The sequence below is a fragment of the Heptranchias perlo genome, unplaced genomic scaffold, assembly GCF_035084215.1.
Source record: "Heptranchias perlo isolate sHepPer1 unplaced genomic scaffold, sHepPer1.hap1 HAP1_SCAFFOLD_1188, whole genome shotgun sequence".
NCBI classification, from domain to species: Eukaryota; Metazoa; Chordata; class Chondrichthyes; order Hexanchiformes; family Hexanchidae; genus Heptranchias; species Heptranchias perlo.
In genome coordinates this window covers 1-20,612 of record NW_027138416.1, presented here as the reverse complement: position 1 = coordinate 20,612, position 20,612 = coordinate 1, and the positions used below count along the sequence as shown (strand labels likewise).

General features: G+C 47.7%; 1 protein-coding gene across 2 annotated transcripts; it reads right to left on the bottom strand.

Annotated features, from left to right (window-relative positions):
• Positions 1–3,851: 3,851 nt before the first annotated feature.
• Positions 3,852–20,198, bottom strand: LOC137308081 (zinc finger protein 271-like). 2 transcript variants are annotated; one of them, XM_067977006.1, is made up of 3 exons: positions 20,055–20,198; positions 18,031–18,157; positions 3,852–7,200 (listed from the first exon to the last, which is right to left on the bottom strand). In XM_067977006.1, the coding sequence occupies exon 3, from the start codon at positions 6,846–6,848 to the stop codon at positions 5,697–5,699; it is 1,152 nt and encodes a 383-aa protein (XP_067833107.1). In that variant the 5' UTR covers positions 6,849–7,200; positions 18,031–18,157; positions 20,055–20,198; the 3' UTR covers positions 3,852–5,696. The 2 variants fall into 2 exon arrangements, 1 of the variants encoding a protein (XP_067833107.1); XR_010959385.1 differs by lacking the exon at positions 3,852–7,200 and adding an exon at positions 8,307–8,553 and having other exon boundaries at positions 20,055–20,188.
• Positions 20,199–20,612: the final 414 nt, after the last annotated feature.

Here is a 20,612-nt window from a genome sequence, read left to right as displayed (position 1 = left end):
CTAACCAGACTTTGAAAAATAAACTGGCCAAGCTACAGGCTGAGACTGGTACTACTTGGCTCAAACTTCTTCCTATAGCCTTGTTTCAGATACGTACTACTCCGGCTGGGGCAATGCGGTTAAGTCCTGCTGAAATTATATACGGTAGACCCCTCAAGACCCCGTGGAATCAAAACGTTCCGAAGACTGTCCATTTTCACCACATGACAACAGAAATGACTAACTATATTTTGTCATTAACTAAGGCATTGAGAAGCCTTCACTCTCGGGTACGAGCTGCCTACATCGAACTTCCTCCTGTAGCCAGTCCATCTAAAATCGAACCGGGAATGTATGTGTTAATCAGGAATTGGACAAGGAAAGGACTGGAACCTCATTGGGAGGGGCCCTATCAAGTCTTACTCACCACCCCTACCGCTGTGAAAGTAGAGGGGAAGAGTGCCTGGGTTCACCTCCACCACTGTAAAACTATCAGTCCCACGTTTTAAATTTAAAATGCTAACTTCTCTTTTCTTTCAAGAAATCTTTCCTATACAGGTGCCGTGACCAGCCATGAAAGCCTTACTACAGATCTCCTCTATTCTACTCTGCTTCACCCTGGGAGTGAACAAACAGGATACCTGTCAGCGCGACCAGCCTGAACGCATATACCACCTATGCTCAGGAGACGTACTTCGATGCAACGACCCAGATGGATTCGGAATATGGAACGTCACCCAGGTGGACGCCTCTACCGGGCTCTTGCGGCAGCCCTACCGCACGCTGATATTGGGAGCACAACAAAGGAGCAGTCACTTACCATGTTACTGGACTAAATGCAAATTTGATTTTGTTTGCCACCGAAACGAAAGTGAATTCCCAGCCCCAGATCCATGCTCTAAAGGAAGGATCAGGCGCTCTGTGACTCGGGTGTCTAGGGGACTGTATTTAAATACTTTTCTCTGTATGTCTCATCTCTATGCCCAAAGCTTAAACATGTCCTCCTGCTGGGTGTGTTCCCATATCCCTACCCATTCCAAGGGAGGTATCCCTCTAAGGCCGATTCCCCTAACTTCCCCAGAAATGGCAGAATGGGTGATAAATCGGAATGAAACTGACGGGAACGGCATTAGAGACAATGGCTATGTACGAGCATACGATTTAACAGTGCCAGTTCCAGTGGGGGAGCAATGGAGAAAATACACCAACCACACCAAGTGTGGGATCAAATTTAAGGGGTGGTACCAACCCAATTACAATCGTACCTAAAAGCCCCCATTCCTGATGCTCACCAACACGTCAAGGCCTCAGGGGGTAATATGCCTGTCTAAAAACACCACGGGTGGACAGGTAATGGGATGGAGCAGTTGTACTCAATACATCAATGTGACAATGTACGCCAGCCCCAGTACCATCCAATGGACTGGCTGCGGAAATGGGTCAGTATTGGAGCACAGACTCCGGGGGGGGGGGGGGGGAACAACCTCTGGGACCAGACGGGGTGCCCCCATTCACGGAATTGCCCTCCAATCTGACAGCCTACAATGGTACGTATTTCATATGCGGCCATAAGGCATACCCATGGTTGCCTCAGAAATGGACTGGGTCCTGCTTTTTGGGATATGTGGTGCCATACATCCATCACTTGCCCTCCCTAGCAGATCATCACCATTACCGACTCAAAAGGGAAATCACAGAGACAGAACGATGAACGATACTTCGCTATTTTGTTCCCTGGGTATGGGGTGGGCAGGACAATCAAGGAAATTCGGCTTTTCGCTTCCGTCTTAGAACAGGTAGCAAATGAAACAGCAGACGCACTGCAGGACATTAACGCCGAAATGATAGCCATGCGTACAGTGGCATTGCAAAATCGCATGGCTCTAGACTATCTGTTCGCCGAAAAAGGGGGAACGTGTGCGCTGATTGGATCAGAGTTTTGCACCAACATACCAGATAACTCAGAAAACATAACTAATCTGGCTAAGCACATACGCGACGAAGTAAAGAAATTACGCCAAACCCCAAGGGAGGGTGGGTTAGACTGGCTTTTCGGTACCTCATGGGGAGCGTATCTAGTGCATGGATTGGTTATCCTAATTGCAGCAATACTCATTTTCGCTATAACCGTTCTTAGCATCAAAATTGTCTGCAAGATAGCCATCAACCAAATCCGAGTATAGAGCCTTGACCAATCAAAACTGTTGATTGAGCAAAGATTAGTTATCATAAATGATAAAAGGGGGGAATGAGAATACCTACGAAGTGCCCCTCTAATGAAATGCATATGTAGTAAGCTTTCAGTAGCTCAATAAGATGCCTCCATAACAAAATGGCAGTATGGTAAACCAAGGGTTAATATAAGTGGCCCATTTTGCTAGCTAGAATTAGAACAATGAGCTTTTCAAATGAGCTTATCCTTGACCATTCGTTTATGTTATTAATTTCCTGTATGAAAATGTATGCTTTATTATGAATTCTGGGGTAAGCAGGTGTAGGGAGTGTTGTTTTGCAGCTACCTAATGAATGGATCCTTATTTCGGACAAGGTCGAAAAACATCCCAGGCCTGAGATAAGTGAGACTCCCTTTCCTGTGACCAACGTATGAACAGGTATCACCTGTGAGTGGTCGGTCATTATGTCAGTTAGTATGGCTTGCCCAGACTCAGCTTATGATTGGTTTTAACCCCTTGCTACTCATGTCCCTCCCCACTCTGAAAATGTATAATTGTGTGAACTTTGACTGTGTAAATTGCCTGTTCTATGAGATTGACCAGACTCTGTCAAGAGTTGAAATCAATTCTATAGATACGGCCAGCTGCAGCTAATAAATTGTGTTAAAACTTTCAAGTGTATTCGCTTTCAGTTTTTGCTGAACCAGACTAAGAGTAAAGAATCCGGTATCGTCACTCACAGAAAAGCATGAGGATAATGTACCAGAGACACGAGGAAAACTGAAAATAAATCAAGGGGATTCAGTGTAAGTAAAATAATGGTATTGGAGAAAACAATTAGACTAAAGATAAACAAATCTCCAGGACCTGATGTTTACCATCCCAGGGGACTAAGGGGAATAGGTGAGGAAATTGTACATGCTTTAGTCATGATCGTTCAAAACTCTCTTGATTCAGGAATTGTTCCATGGATTGAAAAATTTCAAATGTCATTCCATTATATAGGAAGGATAGGAGAGATAAAGCAGGAAATTATAGACCGATTCGTCTGACGTCTGTTGTGGGGAAGTTACCAGAATCTGTTATTAGGGAAAGAATGACTGAGCACTTGGATAAACCTGAATTGATCAGAGAGAGTCAGCATGGATTTGTAAAGTGTAAGTCAAGTCTAACGAAACTAGTTGACCTTTTTGAAGATGTAACTAACGTGGTAAATAATGGAGTGTCTATGGGTGTTATGTGTATATTGACTTCCAGAGGGATTCGATAAGGTTTAACATCAGAGACTGTTAACAGAAATGAGAACATGTGGAATTTATAGCAACCCATTGACATTGGGAGGGAGTTGGTTTGGAGGTAGGAGACAGAGAGTAGGGTTAATGGGTATGTACTCAAATTGACAGGATTTGATTAGTGGTGTCCCCCAGGGATCTGTACCGGCAAATCATCTTTTTATGATATGTATAATTGAGGTAGATGAAGGAATAGAGAGCCGTGTATCCAGGTTTGTCGACGACACCAAGTTAGGAGGCGCAGTGAGTAGTGTAGATGGGAGCATAAAGTTATAAAAGGAAATTGATAGATTCAGTGAGTTGGTAAAACTGTGTCAGATGGAGCTGACATAGAATTACATCGAATGTACATCACAGAAACAGGCAATTCGGCCCAATGAGACTATACCGGTGTTTATGCTGCAGACGAGCCTCCTCCAACCCCTCTTCATCTAACCCTATGAGCAAACCCGAATATTCCTTTCTCCTCCATGTGTTTATCCAGCTTCCCTGTAAATGCATCCATGCGATTCGTCTTAACTACTCCTTGTGGGAGTGAGCTGCACATTCTAACGACTCTCTGGATAAATATGTTTCTCTTGAATGCCAGATTGGATTTATTGATGACTATTATATTCATGGCCCTAAGTTCTCACATCCCCACTCCCAAAAGTACAAACACCTTATCGACATCTGACCGATCAAACCCTTGCATAATCTTAAAGTCCTGTATCAGGTCACCCTCAGCCTTCTCTTTTCGATACAAAAGAGCCCCAGACTGTTCAAAGTTTCAATATGGGGAAGTGTGAGACCATCCACTTTGGCCCGAAGCAAGATAAATCAGAGTATTTTCAAAATGGTGAGAAGCCAGGAACTGTGGGTGAGCAGAGATACTTCGGGAAATCAGGAAGAGTTGGCAGACAGGTGCAAAAAATAATTAAAATGGCTAATGGAATGTCGGCCTTTATCTCAAGGGAACTGGAATTCAAAAGGGTGGAATTTATGTTAGAATTCTATAAACTCTGCTAAGGCCACATTTAGAGTACGGCATTCAGTCCTGGGCACCAGACCTCAGGAAGGATATATTGGCCTTGCAGGAGGTGCAGCGCAGAAAGACCAGAATGATACCGGGGCTAAAATGGTTACATTATGAGGACAGGTTGCGTGGACAAGGTTTGTATTTCCTCGTGTATAGAGGATTAAGTGGTGATGTAATTCAGGTGTTGAAGGTGATTCAATGATCCAATGGTGGGTGTGTGAGTTGGTGCTGAATCGGTCCCCTTCAGTGAAGAGAGGGTCAGCGGGCGCCTGACAGACACGGCTCGGAACGGGACTCGCTTCTCTCCGGCGGCAGCGGCTGGTTTAGAGAGATCTCTCTGTCTGCTGCTGTTACTCCGCCTCCCGCACTCTGGGAGAACCGCGGAGGTCGGTCCTCATTTTTCTCTTATGGATCCGGCTCCATCCGTTTACTGTTGACGGGAGTGCGTCTGATACCAAGTCAGTCAGAAGCGGGTGCAAATCACAACATAGGCACAGGCCCAAGGACTGGGGACTGGTTTGATATTGGGTCCTTTTTAAGGGATAGGCTGTAGAATGTTTGTATAATAATAATGATCAGAATTAACTTTGATACAATGAAGTTTTTTTCAGTTATTTCCCATTTCCACCCTCACCAGTTTTATACAGTAACAGGTAACAATGTTTGAGGGATGTGATGTCCAGTGTTGGTGGAATCAGTGTAATTTAACTTGATACATTGAAGAATCTCTTGTCTATCCCAGGCTCTTACCTTCGGTTTGGACCCTCACCGAGTTTAAAATTGGTCACTCACTGATATAAATAAACCAGTAACAATCCCGAAACCTCAGAAGGGATATTTGTTCAGATACTTAATGACGGTCCCAATTTCCACTGAAATTCTCAATCAGCAAATCCCAGAGGCTGTTTTGGGTTTGACAAACTGTGAAACAGATTGTTTTAAAAGCCGGAAAGAGGGAAAAACTGGTGGTTGATATGAAGTGTTATACATTATCTCTTTCTGTTTCAGATTTACAATTTCTCTTTGTGTGTGACTGACAGGAGAGGCTATAACGGAGCCCAGTGACTGGGTAACGAGCTGCACTGAGTCATTGGCCTGTGTTACAGACCGGCTCGTTGGACCTGCTCATTTCGTGAACTCGCTGGTGTCTCAGCACGTGTGATGACTGAGTGAATCCCTTCCCACACACGGAGCAGGTGAAAAGTCTCTCCCCTGTGTGAGTGCGTCGATGTCTCAGCAGTTCGTTTGTGACTTTAAATCTCTTCCCACAGTCAGAACATTTAAAGGTCTCTCAGTGTGAACTTGCTGGTGTTTCAGCAGGGTGGATGACCGAGTGAATCTCTTCTTACACACGGAGCAGGAGAACGGCCTCTCCCCAGTGTGGGTGCATTGGTGTGTCAGCAGATTACATTTGCTTTTATACCTCTTCCCACAGTCAGAACATTTAAAAGGTCTCTCATCGGAGTGAACTTGCTGGTGTGTCAGGAGGTGAGATGACCGAGTGAATCCCTTCCCACACACGGAGCAGGTGAATGGCCTCTCCCCCGTGTGAGTGCGTTGGTGTTTCAGCAGTTCAATTTTGCTTTTAAACCTCTTCTCACAGTCAGAACATTTAAAAGGTCTCACATCAGTGTGAACTCGCTGGTGTGTCAGGAGGTGAGATGACCGAGTGAATCCTTTCCCACACACAGAGCAGATGAACGGCCTATTCCCAGTGTGAGTGCGTTGGTGTTTCAGCAGTTCAATTTTGCTTTTAAACCTCTTCTCACAGTCAGAACATTTAAAAGGTCTCTCATCAGTGTGAACTCGCTGGTGTGTCAGAAGCTCAGATGACCGAGTGAATCCCTTCCCACACACGGAGCAGGTGAACGGGCTCTCCCCAGTGTGAACTCGCTGGTGTGTCAACAGGGTGGATGACTGAGTGAATCCCTTCCCACACACGGAGCAGGTGAACGGCCTCTCCCCAGTGTGGGTACATTGGTGTGTCAGCAGATTCCTTTTGCATTTAAACCTTTTCTCACAGTCAGAACATTTAAAAGGTCTCTCCCCAGTGTGAACTCGCTGGTGTGTCAACAGGGTGGATGAACGAGTGAATCCCTTCCCACACACAGAGCAGGTGAACGGCCTCTCCCCAGTGTGAGTGCGTTGGTGTGACAGCAGATTACTGTTGCTTTTAAACCTCTTCTCACAGTCAGAACATTTAAAAGGTCTCTCATCAGAGTGAGCTCGCAGGTGTGTCAGGAGGTGGGATGACCGAGTGAATCCCTTCCGACACACGGAGCAGGTGAACGGCCTCTCCCCAGTGTGACTGCGTCGATGAGTTTCCAGCTCTGAAGGGGAATTGAATCCCTTCCCACAGTCCCCACATTTCCACGGTTTCTCCATGGTCCGGGTGTCCTTGTGTCTCTCCAGGTTGGACGATCAGTTGAAGCCTCGTCCACACACAGAACACGTGTATGGTTTCTCCCCGCTGTGAATGGTGCGATATTTTTTCTGGCTGTGTAATTGGGGAAAGCTCTTTCCACAGTCAGTGCACTGGAACACTCTCACTCGGGTGTGTGTGTCTCGGTGCTTTTCCACTCACACTGATGTTTGAAATCTTCTCCCACAGATAGAACAGACAAAAGTTTCTCCTTCCACATTCAAAGGTCGATGATATTCAGGTCCTGATGAATCGAGTGACTCTGTCAGATCTTGACGAGATCTTTGGTTTGAGTTTCCTTCTGCAAATCCTCCCCTGTAAATGGAGTTTATAAAAGTTATCACTGTAATTACAAGATAGAAATTCAGATCAGATAACTCTACTTTCTATGGAACATTATTTCCTCTCTCATTCCTCAAACCTGAAAATCCCCGTCCCACACACTCTCCCTCCTCCCTGTGCTGAAATCCAAACCCACCGCATCATCTTTCAGTAGCCCTGAACCATAAGTCGCTCCCCAACCGATCACCATTTCCCCTTCATTTACAGACGCTCCCTGACCGATCACCATTTCTCCTTAATTTACAGACGCTCTCTGGCAGATCAGTATTTCTCTTTCATTTACAGACGCTCCCTGACCGATCACCATTTCTCCTTCATTTACAGACGCTCCCTGACCGATCACCATTTCTCCTTCATTTACAGACGCTCCCTGACTGATCACCATTTCCCCTTCATTTACAGACGCTCCCTGACCGATCACCATTTCTCCTTCATTTACAGACGCTCCCTGACCGATCCCCATTTCTCCTTCATTTACAGACGCTCCCTGACCGATCACCATTTCTCCTTCATTTACAGACGCTCCCTGACCGATCACCATTTCTCCTTCATTTACAGACGCTCCCTGACCGATCCCCATTTCCCCTTCATTTCCCGGCGGGTAGTGAGGGGGGGATAATGTTCACTGTTTTATATTCGGGTCTGGGGCCGCACTCGGGGTTTGTAAAGCCTGAGCCTGGGCCTGAGCCCGGACCCGGGCCCCGGGGTTTATTGATCCTCTTGCTCCGATCCTCTGACCTGCACCGAACGCGCTCCTCCCGCAGCCTCGACTGGCCGCGCATGCTCAGGACACACTGACCGATGATGAGTCACTACTGCGCCTGCGCACTGGACTCCACTGATTCAGATAGGGCACAATCTGTACCGCGCTGCATGCTGGGTGGTACAGCCGCCATTGATGATCTTAATATCAGGCCGAAAAACAAAGACATTGGAAGCAGGGAGAGCGCGTTTGGACCAAAGAAAATAAAATAAACTGAAACCCCAGCTCTTCGTGCCATTTAAACCTGCACAAACACACAGCGCAGACGCTCCCCCATTTTGGTGAAATCCAGAAAATATTTTTTACGGTAACTTTTATTAATTTCGTTTTATTAAATGTTGCAACTGACGGGTTCAATTAATGTTTATTTTCGAACTGCACCTCAGGATGTCAGTTTCACCTCTAATCCCGTCCTGATGACTAAGGAGAGTTCCGGACCAATAGGAGGAGCGGAAATTGACTGGAGGGGTGGGCGGGTGAGGGGTGAGTTGGTCCTCCAACGAATCGGAGTGTGTGAGTGCGGCACAGAATGGGCGGGTCGAAGCCCAGATGTCCCTCATTGTCTGAAACATAATTTTTAAAACGTAATTTATCTTTAACTCCAGGAGACAACTCGACCTTTCTGTTGCGTCTTGAAACAGATGAAACCAGATGAGGTGGAGCAAACATTTCAACATTTGTCAGAAAAACACATCAATTAAGAACAGCCAACATGGCTCATTTGAGATAACTCAAGTCCACTGATAAAGGAAATGTAGTGGATGTTGTGTACATTGATTGTGAAAGGGTTTTTGGTAAGATGCAGGACAGGAGGCTTGTTGATAAAATTAATACTTACCATATTAAAAGGAATGAGGCATTGTGTACAGGAAGTTGTTGAAAGGGCAGAAAACAGAAAGCAGTGGTTAATAGATTTTCTTCAGACTGGGGGGATGTAAACATTGGTATGGCCCAGGGTCAGTGTTGGGACCATTGCTAATCTCAATATAGAGAATGATATGAGCTTGGGTTTGTGGGACACAAGGTGAAAATCTCCAGATGACGCCAACATTGGCACCGGGGCAACTGTGAAGAGGAGTCAGTGACTTCATTGTGACGTCCACGGGTTAGTAAACAGGCAGGTGAAATTTAATGCAGAGAAATGTGACGTTTTGCATTTTGAGAGGAAGAAAAATGAGATGAAATGTAAACTAAATGGTGAAAGTTTAAAAGTAGAGCAGCAGAGAGACTTAGGGATGGAAGGTTCTAAATAATGCATTGTCTTATTAATTAACAAGTCTGAGAGTCAGCAACTTTAATACCTCATGAAGAAATATATGAGCAAATTCTCTTTCCTCTCCCATACTAACTCAACATGCAAATCCCCCGTGTAGACGAGATCAGCCCTCTGGATGGAACCACGGACTCCCTGAGCTTGATCTCCGGTGTCTCCAGTCCCAACTGTCCCTTACTTCAGTATCCCCTCACTTTTATACCCTGTTGTGATCCATCTCTGTTGCTGAAGCTGGAACTTCCCTAATCTGTGGTTTACAAGGACACATTGCTTGGTTCCCAGCAGTTACTTTTCTTCAGTAGTGTTCTCATGATCCCTGAACTACCCTGCTGAGTGTTAATTAGAATCATAGAATCATAGAAAATTTACAGCACAGAAGGAGGCCATTCAGTCCATTGTGTCCGCGCCAGCCGAAAATGAGCCACCCAGTCTAATCCCACTTTCCAGCACTTGGTCCATAGCCTTGTCGGTCACGGCACTTCAGGTGTATATCCAGGTACCTTTTAAATGAGTTGAGGGTTTCTGCCTCTACCACCCTTTCAGGCAGCGAGTTCCAGACACCTACCAGCCTCTGGGTGAAAAATGTTTTCCTCAGCTCCTCAATAACCCTTCTACCAATCACTTTAAATCTATGCCCTGCCCCTTGTTTATTGACCTCTCTGCTCAGGGAAATCGGTCCTTCCTATCCACTCTATCTCGGCCACACATAAATTTTGTACACCTCAATTAAATCAATCCTCAGCCTCTTTCAAAGGGAACAATCCCAGCCGATCAATCTTTCCTCATAGCTAAAATTATCCAGTCCTGGCAACATCCTCGTAAATCTCCCCTGTACCCTCTCGAGTACAATTACACCCTTCCTGTAACGTGGTGACCAGAACTGTACACAGTACTCAAGTTGGGGCCTAACCATTGTTTTATACAGTTCCAGCATAACCTCCCTGCTCTTATCTTCTATGCTGTGTCTAATAAAGGAAAGACTTCCATTTGCCTTGTTAACCACCTTATCGACCTGTCCTGCTACCTTCAGGGATCTGTGGACATGCATTCCAAGGTCCCTCACTTCTTCTACACCTTTCAGTATCCTCCCATTTATTGTGTGCTCCCTTGCCTTATTTGCCGGTCCCAAATGCATTACCTCACACTTCTCCGGATTAAATTCCATTTACCATTTTTCTGCCCACCTGACCCGTCCATTGATATCTTCCTGCACTCTACAGCTTTCCTCCTCACTATCAACCATGCGGCCAATTTTGTATCATCTGCAAACTTCTTGATCAAGCCCCCTACATTTAAGTCCAAATCATTAATACACATCACAAAAAGCAAGGGACCGAGTACTGAGCTCTGCGGAACCCCACTGGAAACAGCCTTCCAGTCAAAAAAACACCCCTTGATCATTACCCTTTTCTTCCTGCCACTGAGCCAATTTTGGATCCAACCTGCGCCTGGTTATCAGTATCTCAGTTTGGAGATTCAAACACGCACAGCCCACCAAACAAACTAGTTATATTTTTCGCTATTCCCAATACTCTGGAATGCAGGCAGCTGGAGGCTGATCTTAAAATAGCTCCTGCCCCCCTCCCGGGGAGGAACGGTCAGTCCTGTTCCAGCATCACGCTGGGAGAGTTTGGGAAACACACGGACATGGAGCAGTTGGGACTGGGATTATCGGGGGGGTCACATCAGATGGACGAGTGGCGTCTTGTCGATATTGTGAGTGATGTTGGGACTGAAAACTTGTCCGTCAAAGCGGAGAGCGATTTGACGAGCGCGGCTCTGGTGACTCTCTCTCTCTCTCTCTCACCCTCCGCAAAGTGCTGAAGCCCGGCCTTCGGGAATCTCGTTTCTTATTCCTGAATTTTGCCTCGGGCCAGTGCAGGGAAAGTTTTTATTAATGATCCAGCTTTCAGACTGATCGCGGTGTGAAAAGATGGGAAATACAGAATGTGAACTTGCACTGGATTACAATGAGAAGTGTTTCATTTTGGACTCTGTATAAATTCAGTATCTTTTTTTTGAAAATACACATTATTAAAATGAGTTTCTTTGTGTCTCACATTCCCCTTAAAGTTCTTTCATCCCCAGGGTCCTCACTCACCTCCTGTTAGTTCACAGTTGACTTCTGCTCAATTAGCCGGTGGTGGGAATTAAGAAATGATTTCAATTTGAATTAACTGTTAATTCAAAAAGCAGCCGCTTTAATTTAAGAGCAGCGGAGGCTGTGAAGTTTCGACAGGGATAAACCAGGCCTGGACTCGCAGGGAACAGAGATTGTGCCTTGAAACAATAAACCGTTTTGTTTTTCCAAAATAATTTCTCAGAGACGCCGTTTCTTGTAGAAAGGGAAGAAAATTTCATCCTTTTGCCTTTCTCTCCCGACCTTTCCTGGGCCGTGAGGTCGAACAGCTTCTATCAGGTCACTGGTGCCAGGCCTGGGCACCAGTAAGACCTGCGTTGCCCACGCTGAGGAGGAGGCACTGTGCTTTCCCTGGCGGTTATAATTTTTTGAAGAGGTGACTGAAGTAGTGGACAGGGGAATGTCAATGGATGTTATTTATATGGACTTCCAGAGGCATTTGATAAGGTCCCACATAAGAGACGGTTAGCTAAGATAGAAGCCCATGTAATTGAGGGAAAAGTACGGACTTGGTTAGGAAGTTGGCTGAGCGAAAGGCGACAGAGAGTAGGGATAATGGGAAGGTACTCACATTGGCAGGATGTGACTAGTGGAGTCCCGCAGGGATCTGTCTTGGGGCCTCAATTATTCACAATATTTATTAACAACTTAGAAGAAGGCATAGAAAGTCTCATATCTAAGTTTGCCGATGACACAAAGATTGGTGGCATTGTAAGCAGTGTAGATGAAAACATAAAATTACAAAGGGATATTGAAAGATTCGGTGAATGAATTCCATTTGCCACAGTTTTGCCCAATGTGGACAAATGTGAGGTCATCCACTTTGGATCAAAAAAGGATAGAACATGGTACTTTCTAAATGGTAAAAAGTTAAAAACAGTGGATGTCCAAAGGGACTTAGGGGTTCAGGTACACAGATCATTGAAGTGTCATGAACAGGTGCAGAAAATAATCAATAAGGCTAATGGAATGCTGGCCTTTATATCTAGAGGACTGGAGTACAAGGGGGCAGAAGTTATGCTGCAGCTATATAAAACCCTGGTTAGACCGCACCTGGAGTACTGTGAGCAGTTCTGGGCACCGCACCTTCGGAAGGACATATTGGCCTTGGAGGGAGTGCAGCGTAGGTTTACTAGAATGATACCCTGACTTCAAGGGTTAAGTTACGAGGAGAGATTACACAAATTAGGGTTGTATTCTCTAGAGTTTCGAAGGTTAAGGGGTGATCTGATCGAAGTTTATAAGATATTAAGGGGAACAGATAGGGTGGATAGAGAGAAACTATTTCCGCTGGTTGGGGATTCTCGGAGTAGGGGGCACAGTCTAAAAATTAGAGCCAGACCTTTCAGGAGTGAGATTAGAAAACATTTCTACACGCAAAGGGTGGTAGAAGTTTGGAACTCTCTTCCGCAAACGGAAATTGATACGAGCTCAATTGCTCAATTTAAATCTGAGATAGATGGGTTTTTGGCAACCAAAGGTATTAAGGGATATGGGCCAAAGGCAGGTATATGGAGTTAGATCACAGATCAGCCATGATCTTATCAAATGGCGGAGCAGGCACGAGGGGCTGAATGGCCTACTCCTGTTCCTATGTTTCCGATGTCCAAAATCAGAATACCAGGTTAATAGCACAGGGGATGGAGATGTCACCGGTGGACACAATGCCTGGACTTTCCGGACTTCGCCGTAACAGGGTGAGGGCGGGAATTCTGCCCATCGCCCCCTGACCGCACCATGGTCATTACCCAGTTTCCTGGGTCAGCGGCCATTAGTCACGGTGGGCCCCGGCCCCTGATGGAAATTCCACCGGCGAGCAGCGGCCCCCGGGAAACTTGTCACTATTGCTGCAGCATGCGAGGATGTGAAAGGCATCGGGCCTCCTGCCCCAGGCCCAAGGAGAGGCCTCAGGGAGAAGGGAAATGTGCCGGGAGCCCAGGACCCCCCGCTCCCCCCCAACCCCGCTCCTCTCCCCCACCTACCCGGCAGGGGCCGGGTGAGCTGCCCGGGCTGTCCGAGCCCTGTCCCCACCTACCCGGCAGGGGCCGGGTGAGCTGCCCGGGCTGTCCGAGCCCTGTCCCCACCAACCCGGCAGGGGCCGGGTGAGCTGCCCGGGCTGTCCGAGCCCTGTTCTGACACAACACACTCCCGACTCCAGCTTTCAATTGAGAATTAATTTTATTCTGAGAATGAGTTTGTAAAGATTCCCAAAGACTGGAATGGTTTAGACAGGGACAGGGAGAGGCCGCAGTCTCTGGCCACTCACGCAGGGAGCAGGAGGAGGAGAGGCGAGTTTTCGAAGTTTGAGCCGCCCAAACGGTCCAAGTTTCACTCTGTCCCTGCCTCGAACCTCCGAGGGTCGAACTGCTCGGGCTCCGCACCTCCCCTGGGCCTGCAGTGGGCCCACGCCATGCGGTGTTGAAAGACACGGGGAGAGCTGCACTTGCTCGCGGCAGAGAACTTATTAAAAGCACGTAAAGCCCCTGGTCAAGATGGGCATCACACAGCAGGTCTGACTGGCAACCTTCACACGAGCAGCACATTTAAATCAGGGTGTTGGACAGACTGTGAACGGGCACTGATCAAACTGGAGTCTCCAATGTCAGATACAGGCCCCAAATTACCCACCCGGATTCATTGTCAAAACAGTCCAGAACCCTCACATCACATTCTCACAGAGTGTTTGATGCAGCCATTTAACTTGGTGCTGGTGGATCAACACAGAGGGGAAAAGTGAACCCCATTTTGCTCACTGAAACTATTCTGGACTGACTGTCACAAGGACACGGCCCTGCCTTAAATAACTAGTCGAGCTGCTGTGGCCTCACCCAGGGGGAGCAGGACCACCGGGGGCCCTCGGATGATGCGAGGTTTGATAGCGGGGATAATCGCGGCCCGCAGAATGTTAGCCTAAGGTGGGGGTGCGAGGGGCCAGGCCTGGGGGGGGATTGAGGGGCAGGCCCGGGGATCGAGGGGCAGGCCCGGGGGGGAGTCGAGGGGCAGGCCCGGGGGGCGAGGGGCAGGCCCGGGGGGGAGTCGAGGGGGGGGCGAGGGTTAGAGGGGAGCAGGGTTCGATCAGAGGACACAGATTTACTGTAATTTTGGAAAGAACCAGATGGGAGAGGAGGAGAATTCTCTCTTTACGCAGCGAGTTGTTCTGATCTGGAATGCGCGGCCTGAAAGGGCGGTGGAGGCAGATCGAGTAATAACTTTCAAAAGGGAACTGGACAAATATTTGAAGGGGAGAAATCTGCAGGACCGCGGGGAAAGAGCAGGGGGGAGTGGGACTAATTGAAGAGCTGTTTCAAAGAGCCGGCACAGGCACGATGGGCCGAACGGCCTCCTCCTGTGCTGTAAGATCCTATGAGGTTCAAGGTGCAGCGGGGTCAGGGTGGAGCGGCTGTCACCAGCTCTGCCTGATGACCATCAGGTGAAGTCCAACACAGTGAAGGAAATGCAGCCCCCAGTGCACTCTCCCTCCCTGCAGCATTCCTCCAGGAATCCACTCGACACTGTGCAGCATCACACCGGCAAATGAGTTGGAGAGGAACTTCTACAAACGTTAGATTTTTCCCAAAGAAGTTCGGACGTTTGTCTCTCTCTCTCTCTCCTGGGGAGCAACGGGGCCGGGTGGAATTAATCCCAGTACCTTCCGAAAACAATCAATCAATCATCGAAAGCTCAGGGCAGCGAACACTATTGGTCCCACCTCCTGATCCAGGGCATGTCTGAGGATACTGATTGTTTCCAGGACTCCCTCAGACTGGTCTGAAACACCGACCGGGGGCCAATTACTGACTGCAATGCTACGAATTAAAACACAACCTACAGTTTAAATGTTCAAAGCACCCCATTTAATATAAAGAGACATTATTGTAAATTAACCCCACCCACTGAACACTCTCCAGGCACAGACAGACACACGGGCCAGCGTTTTACACACACACACACATCGTCGTTACTCAATGAGCTTCTTGGCTTTGAAGAAGCGTCGCAGGTAGAAGACCTGCCAGGTGGCCAGGCCGACGAGGCAGCACATGGAGAAGATGCTGAAATACAGGACACGAGCACTGGTGGACTCTGCACGGAGGGAGAGAGAGAGAGAGGGGGGCCCATCAAACAGGTTGGAGGAGTGGATTCAATCTGCACTAAGATCACTTCACTGAAGGCAGCCCTCCCTCTTCCTTTCACCTTGCTGCCCCGAGCACCGTTTCCCTGCTCCTGGGTCACTGCTGCTCCGAGTCTGGCCTTTGGTCGATGCCTGGGGTCACTCCCTCCCCCGAACCCCCATCCTGGATCCACTCTCGCTAAACAGCTCAGGTGAGAGCAGGGACATGGCAGGCCTTTCATGGGAGCGTCACTCTGTCCACAACTGACACCCTGTCCCTTTCCAACAGGTCAATCCTATCACCGAGAATCTTACAGCACAGGAGGCCTCTCGGCCCATCGTGCCTGTGCTGGCTCTTTGAAAGAGCTGTCCCATTAGTCCCACTCCCCTGCCCTTTCCCCATAGCCCTGCAAATGTTTCCTTTCAGTGTTTATCCAATTCCCTTTTGAAAGTTATTATTAAATCTGCTTCCACCGACCTTTCAGGCAGCGCATTCCAGATCATAACTCGCTGCGTAAAATAAAACCCTCATCGCCATCTGGTTCTTTTGCCAATTACCTTAAATCTGTGTCTTCTGGTTACCGACCCTTCTGCCACTGGAAATAGTTTCTCTTTATTTAATCTATTAAAACCCTTCATAATTTTGAACACCTCTATTAAATCTCCCCGTAACCTTCTCTGCTCTAAAGAGAACAATCCCAGTTTCTCGACATAACTGAAATCCCTCATCCCTGGTACCATTCTAGTAAATCTCCTCTGCACCCTCTCCAAGGCCTTGACATCCTTCCTAAAGTGTGGTGCCCAGAATTGGACACAATACTCCAGCTGAGGCCTAACCAGTGTTTTATAAAGGTTTAGTATAACTTCCTTGCTTTTGTACTCGATGCCTCTATTAATAAAGCCCAGGATCCTGTATGCTTTTTTTAACAGCCTTCTCAATTTGTCACCTTCAAGGATTTGTGTCTGTGCACTCCCCAGGTCTCTCTGTTCCTGCATTCCCTTTAAAATTGTACCATTTAGTTTATATTGCCTCTCCTCATTCTTCCTACCAAAATGTATCACTTCCCACTTCTGCGTTAAATTTCATCTGCCATGTGTCTGCCCATTCCACCAGTCTATGTCCTCCTGAAGTCTGTTACTATCCTCCACATTGTTTACTACATTTCTGAGTTTCGTATCATCTGCAAAGTTTGAAATACCCTGAATACCCAAGTGCAAGTCATTAATATATATCCAAAAGAGCAGCGGTCCTAATACTGACCCCTGGGGAACACCACTGTATATTTCCCTCCAGTCTGAAAAACAACTGTTCACCACGACTCTCTGCTTTCTGTCCTTTAGCCAATTTTGTAACCATGCAGCCACTGTCCCTTTAATCCCAGGGGCTTCAAATGATCCCTTCTGTCTCTGGACCCCGTTTATACCATCCTTCCCCAAAAACTTATTCCACAACTCTGCCCTCTGGTGTAGAAAGGTCCCAGCCCTCTGACTCCAACTCCCTGGTTTAGATGAGTGGAGGCCTCCAGCCCATGGAGCACCCCATCTAACGGCCCATGAAAGGACTCTGTGTTTTCCCTCCGCTACCCTACTGAGAGCCTCCCCTCCGGGTGTTCCATCCTGCCCACACTCGCCCCAGTTTGTACACACGTGCTCTTATCCTGCAGTCAAACTTGGAATGAAAATATGCAGAATCTTATCTGCCTCTACAAGGCCCCCTTGTCAGAAGATGGTGAGTTCGAGCCCCACTCCAGAGACTCGAGCACCTAATCCAGGCCGACACTCCCAGTGCAGTACTGAGGGAGTGCCGCACTGTCTGAGGTGCCGTCTTTCCGCTGAGATGTTAAAATGAGTCCCTGCCTGCCCCTCTCAGGTGGACATAAAAGATCCCACGGCCACTAATGGGAGAAGAGCAAAATTCTCTCCTGGGCGTTCTGGCCAATATTTATCCCTCAACCAACGCCACTAAAACACAGATTATCTGGTCATTATCACAACGCTGTTTGTGGGATCTTGCTGCGCCTGTTCCCTAAATTGCAACAGTGACTACACTTCAAAATAGTACATTACTGGCTATAAAGTGATCTGGGACGTCCCGAGGTCGTGGAAGGAGCGAAATAAATGTACGTTTTTAAAAACTAAGTCCCTTTGACACTGGGGATCAGTCCTGCAGTCCTTTTAACCCCTGGCCCCCAAGCTCTAGACCACCCCTCTTCACTCCGAGGGCTCATGGAGGGCAGTTGGGGCAAGGGATGCTTTGCCACAAAGTGCCTCAAGCAGAGCCCACTGCATCTTTCACAGGACGACTGGATAACCGTATGAAGCTGAGGCTCGTGCTATGGGGGAGAGAAGGGGAGATGGGCTTATGTCCCGGGAGGTGGAGGGAGCTAAAACCCACAAACTTCTGACTCGGAGGGGTGAGTGACGCTGACCGAGGAACGAGACAGGGTCCCTGAGACCGAGAGCAGTAAGTGGAGAAGGGGCGGGTGTTGCAGACTGAAGCCTGTGCTGGGTGCTCCTACCATTGGTGTCCCTCATCTCTTCCTCTCGCTGCTTCATGTCGGCAAAGTCATTGACGATCGACTCTGACAGATCCTCCAATCGTCGCAGCTCCACCTCAAGTGGCTTCAGCTTCTCCGCCTTGGCGATCTGGGCAGGGAGAAAGAGAGAGAGAGCCGGTCTGTAAGATCGGACAAAGATGTAGTAAATCCATTGTTGACTTGAGAGACCCACACGAAAGAAAGGATATTGAAGCACTGGAGGCGAGGGGAGGGGTTGTAGAGAGGGACTAGGTTCTTAACACTCCCAATCTTGTTTCTTGATATCACGTGGAGTGAATCAAATTGGCTGAAGACTGGCTTCTGTGATGGTGGGGATATCGGGAGGAGGCCGAGATGGATCATCCACTTGGCACTTCTGGCTGAAGATGGTTGCAAACGCTTCAGCCTTGTTTTTGCACTCACGTGCTGGACTCTGCCATCATTGAGGATGGAGATGTTTATAGAGCCTCCTCCTCCCGTTAGTTGTTTAATTGTCCACCACCATTCACAACTGGATGTGGCAGGACTGCAGAGCTTTGATCTGATCCGTTGGTTTTGGAATCGCTTAGCTCTGTCTATAGCATGTTGCTTCTGCTGTTTACCATGCATGTAGTCCTGTGTTGTAGCTACACCAGATTGGCACCTCATTTTAGATACGTCTGGTGGTGCTCCTGGCATGCTCTTCTACACTCCTCATTGAACCAGGGTTGATCCCCTGGCTTGCTGGTAATGGTGGAGTGAGGAAAATGTCGGGCCATGAGGTTACAGATTGTGCTGGAATACAATTCCACTGCTGCTGATGGCCCACAGCGCCTCATGGATGCCCAGTTTTGAGCTGCTAGATCTGTTCTGAATCTATCCCATTTCGCACGGTGATAGTGCCACACAACACGTTGGATGGTGTCCTCATTGCGAAGACTTCGTCTCCACGAGGACTGTGCGGTGATCACTCCTACCAATACTGTCATGGACAGATGCATCTGTGACAGGTAGATTGATGAGGACGAGGTCAAGTAGGTTTTTCCCTCGTGTTGGTTTGCTCATCACCTGCCGCAGGCCCAGTCTGGCAGCTGTGTTGCTAACAGTCCTTTTATACTTGTTTTAACTGTATGATTCATTTGTTTTATTCCTTATGCCATGTGCATTTGTGTATAGAACTCTTATTTGGGCAACAGACCCTGCTCTGCCCTACTAGACCACATCTAGGATACTGTGTGCAGTTTTGGTCTCCTTATTTAAGGAAGGACATAATTGCTTTGGAGGCGGTTCAGAGGAGCTTCACTCGACTGATTCCTGGGATGAGGGGGTTATCTTATGAGGAAAGGTTGGACAAGTTGGGCCTGGACACACTGGAGTTTAGAAGAATGAGAGGTGATCTCATTGAAACATATAAGATCGTGAGGAGACTAGAAGGGGCAGATGCTGAGAGGATGTTTCCCCTTGTGGGAGAGACAAGAACTCGGGGACCACAGTTTAAAAATAAATGTTTCCCATTTAAGACAGAGATGAGGAGAAACTTTTTCTCTCAGAGGGTGGTGAGTCTGTGGAACTCCCTTCCCCAGAGAGCGGTGGAGGCAGGGTCAGTGAATATTTTTAAGGCTGAGTTAGATCGATTCCTGATTAACAGGGAAGTCAAAGGTTATAGTAGATGGACAGGAAAGTAGGGTTGAGGTCATAATTAGATCAGCCATGATCTTATCAAATGGCAGAGGGGCTGAATGGCCGACTCCTGCTCTTCATTCGTAGGTTCTGATGCTGTTTTTCTCACTTCTTAAAAATATATCACACTTGTTTTTCATCACTGCTGTATTATTTTTTAATCAGTTATTTTATTATTCCTGTATTTTTTGATGAACCTGAAGTATTTATATTACCTGTGACACTATTTGTGACCTGGACTTTGCTCTCATCCCTTTTTCTTATCAGTGAGCTATTTTCACTTTTATTATTATTTCTGCCCGAGCCCTCCCCGTACCCCAGGACCCCCCCCCCTCGGACTCACTCACCCGGGGGCAGGCGGCTCTCGAAGCAGATCTCGAACATGTCGTAGTCGTCAGTGGTGAAGGCGAATTTGCCCTTAGTCGCCTCCTCCTTAGAGTACAGGATGTGGCTGGAGGAGTCCGTCACCTGGGGGAGGGGAAACAGAGAGGTTACACCCTGGCTCCAGCCCGGAACTGTCCCCCACAGCTCCCTCCCCACACCACCCTCCCAATGGTGGAAAGGTACAAAAAGATCATTAAAAAGGATAATGGAACGTTGGCCTTTATCTCGAGGGCTGGAACACAAAGAGGTGGAAGTTATATTACAGCTGGACAGAGCTCTGGTCAGACCCCATCTGGAGACACTGCGTCCAGTTCTGGGCACCGTCCCCTCAGGAAGGATATATCGGCCTCGGAGGGGGTGCAGTGCAGATTCACCAGAATAACACCGGGGATAAAAGGGTTAATTACGAGGACAGGTTGCAGAGACGAGTCTTGTATTCCCTCGAGTGTAGAAGATTAAGGGGTGATCGAATCGAGGGGTTTAAGATGATTAAAGGATTTGATGGGGTCGATAGAGAGAAA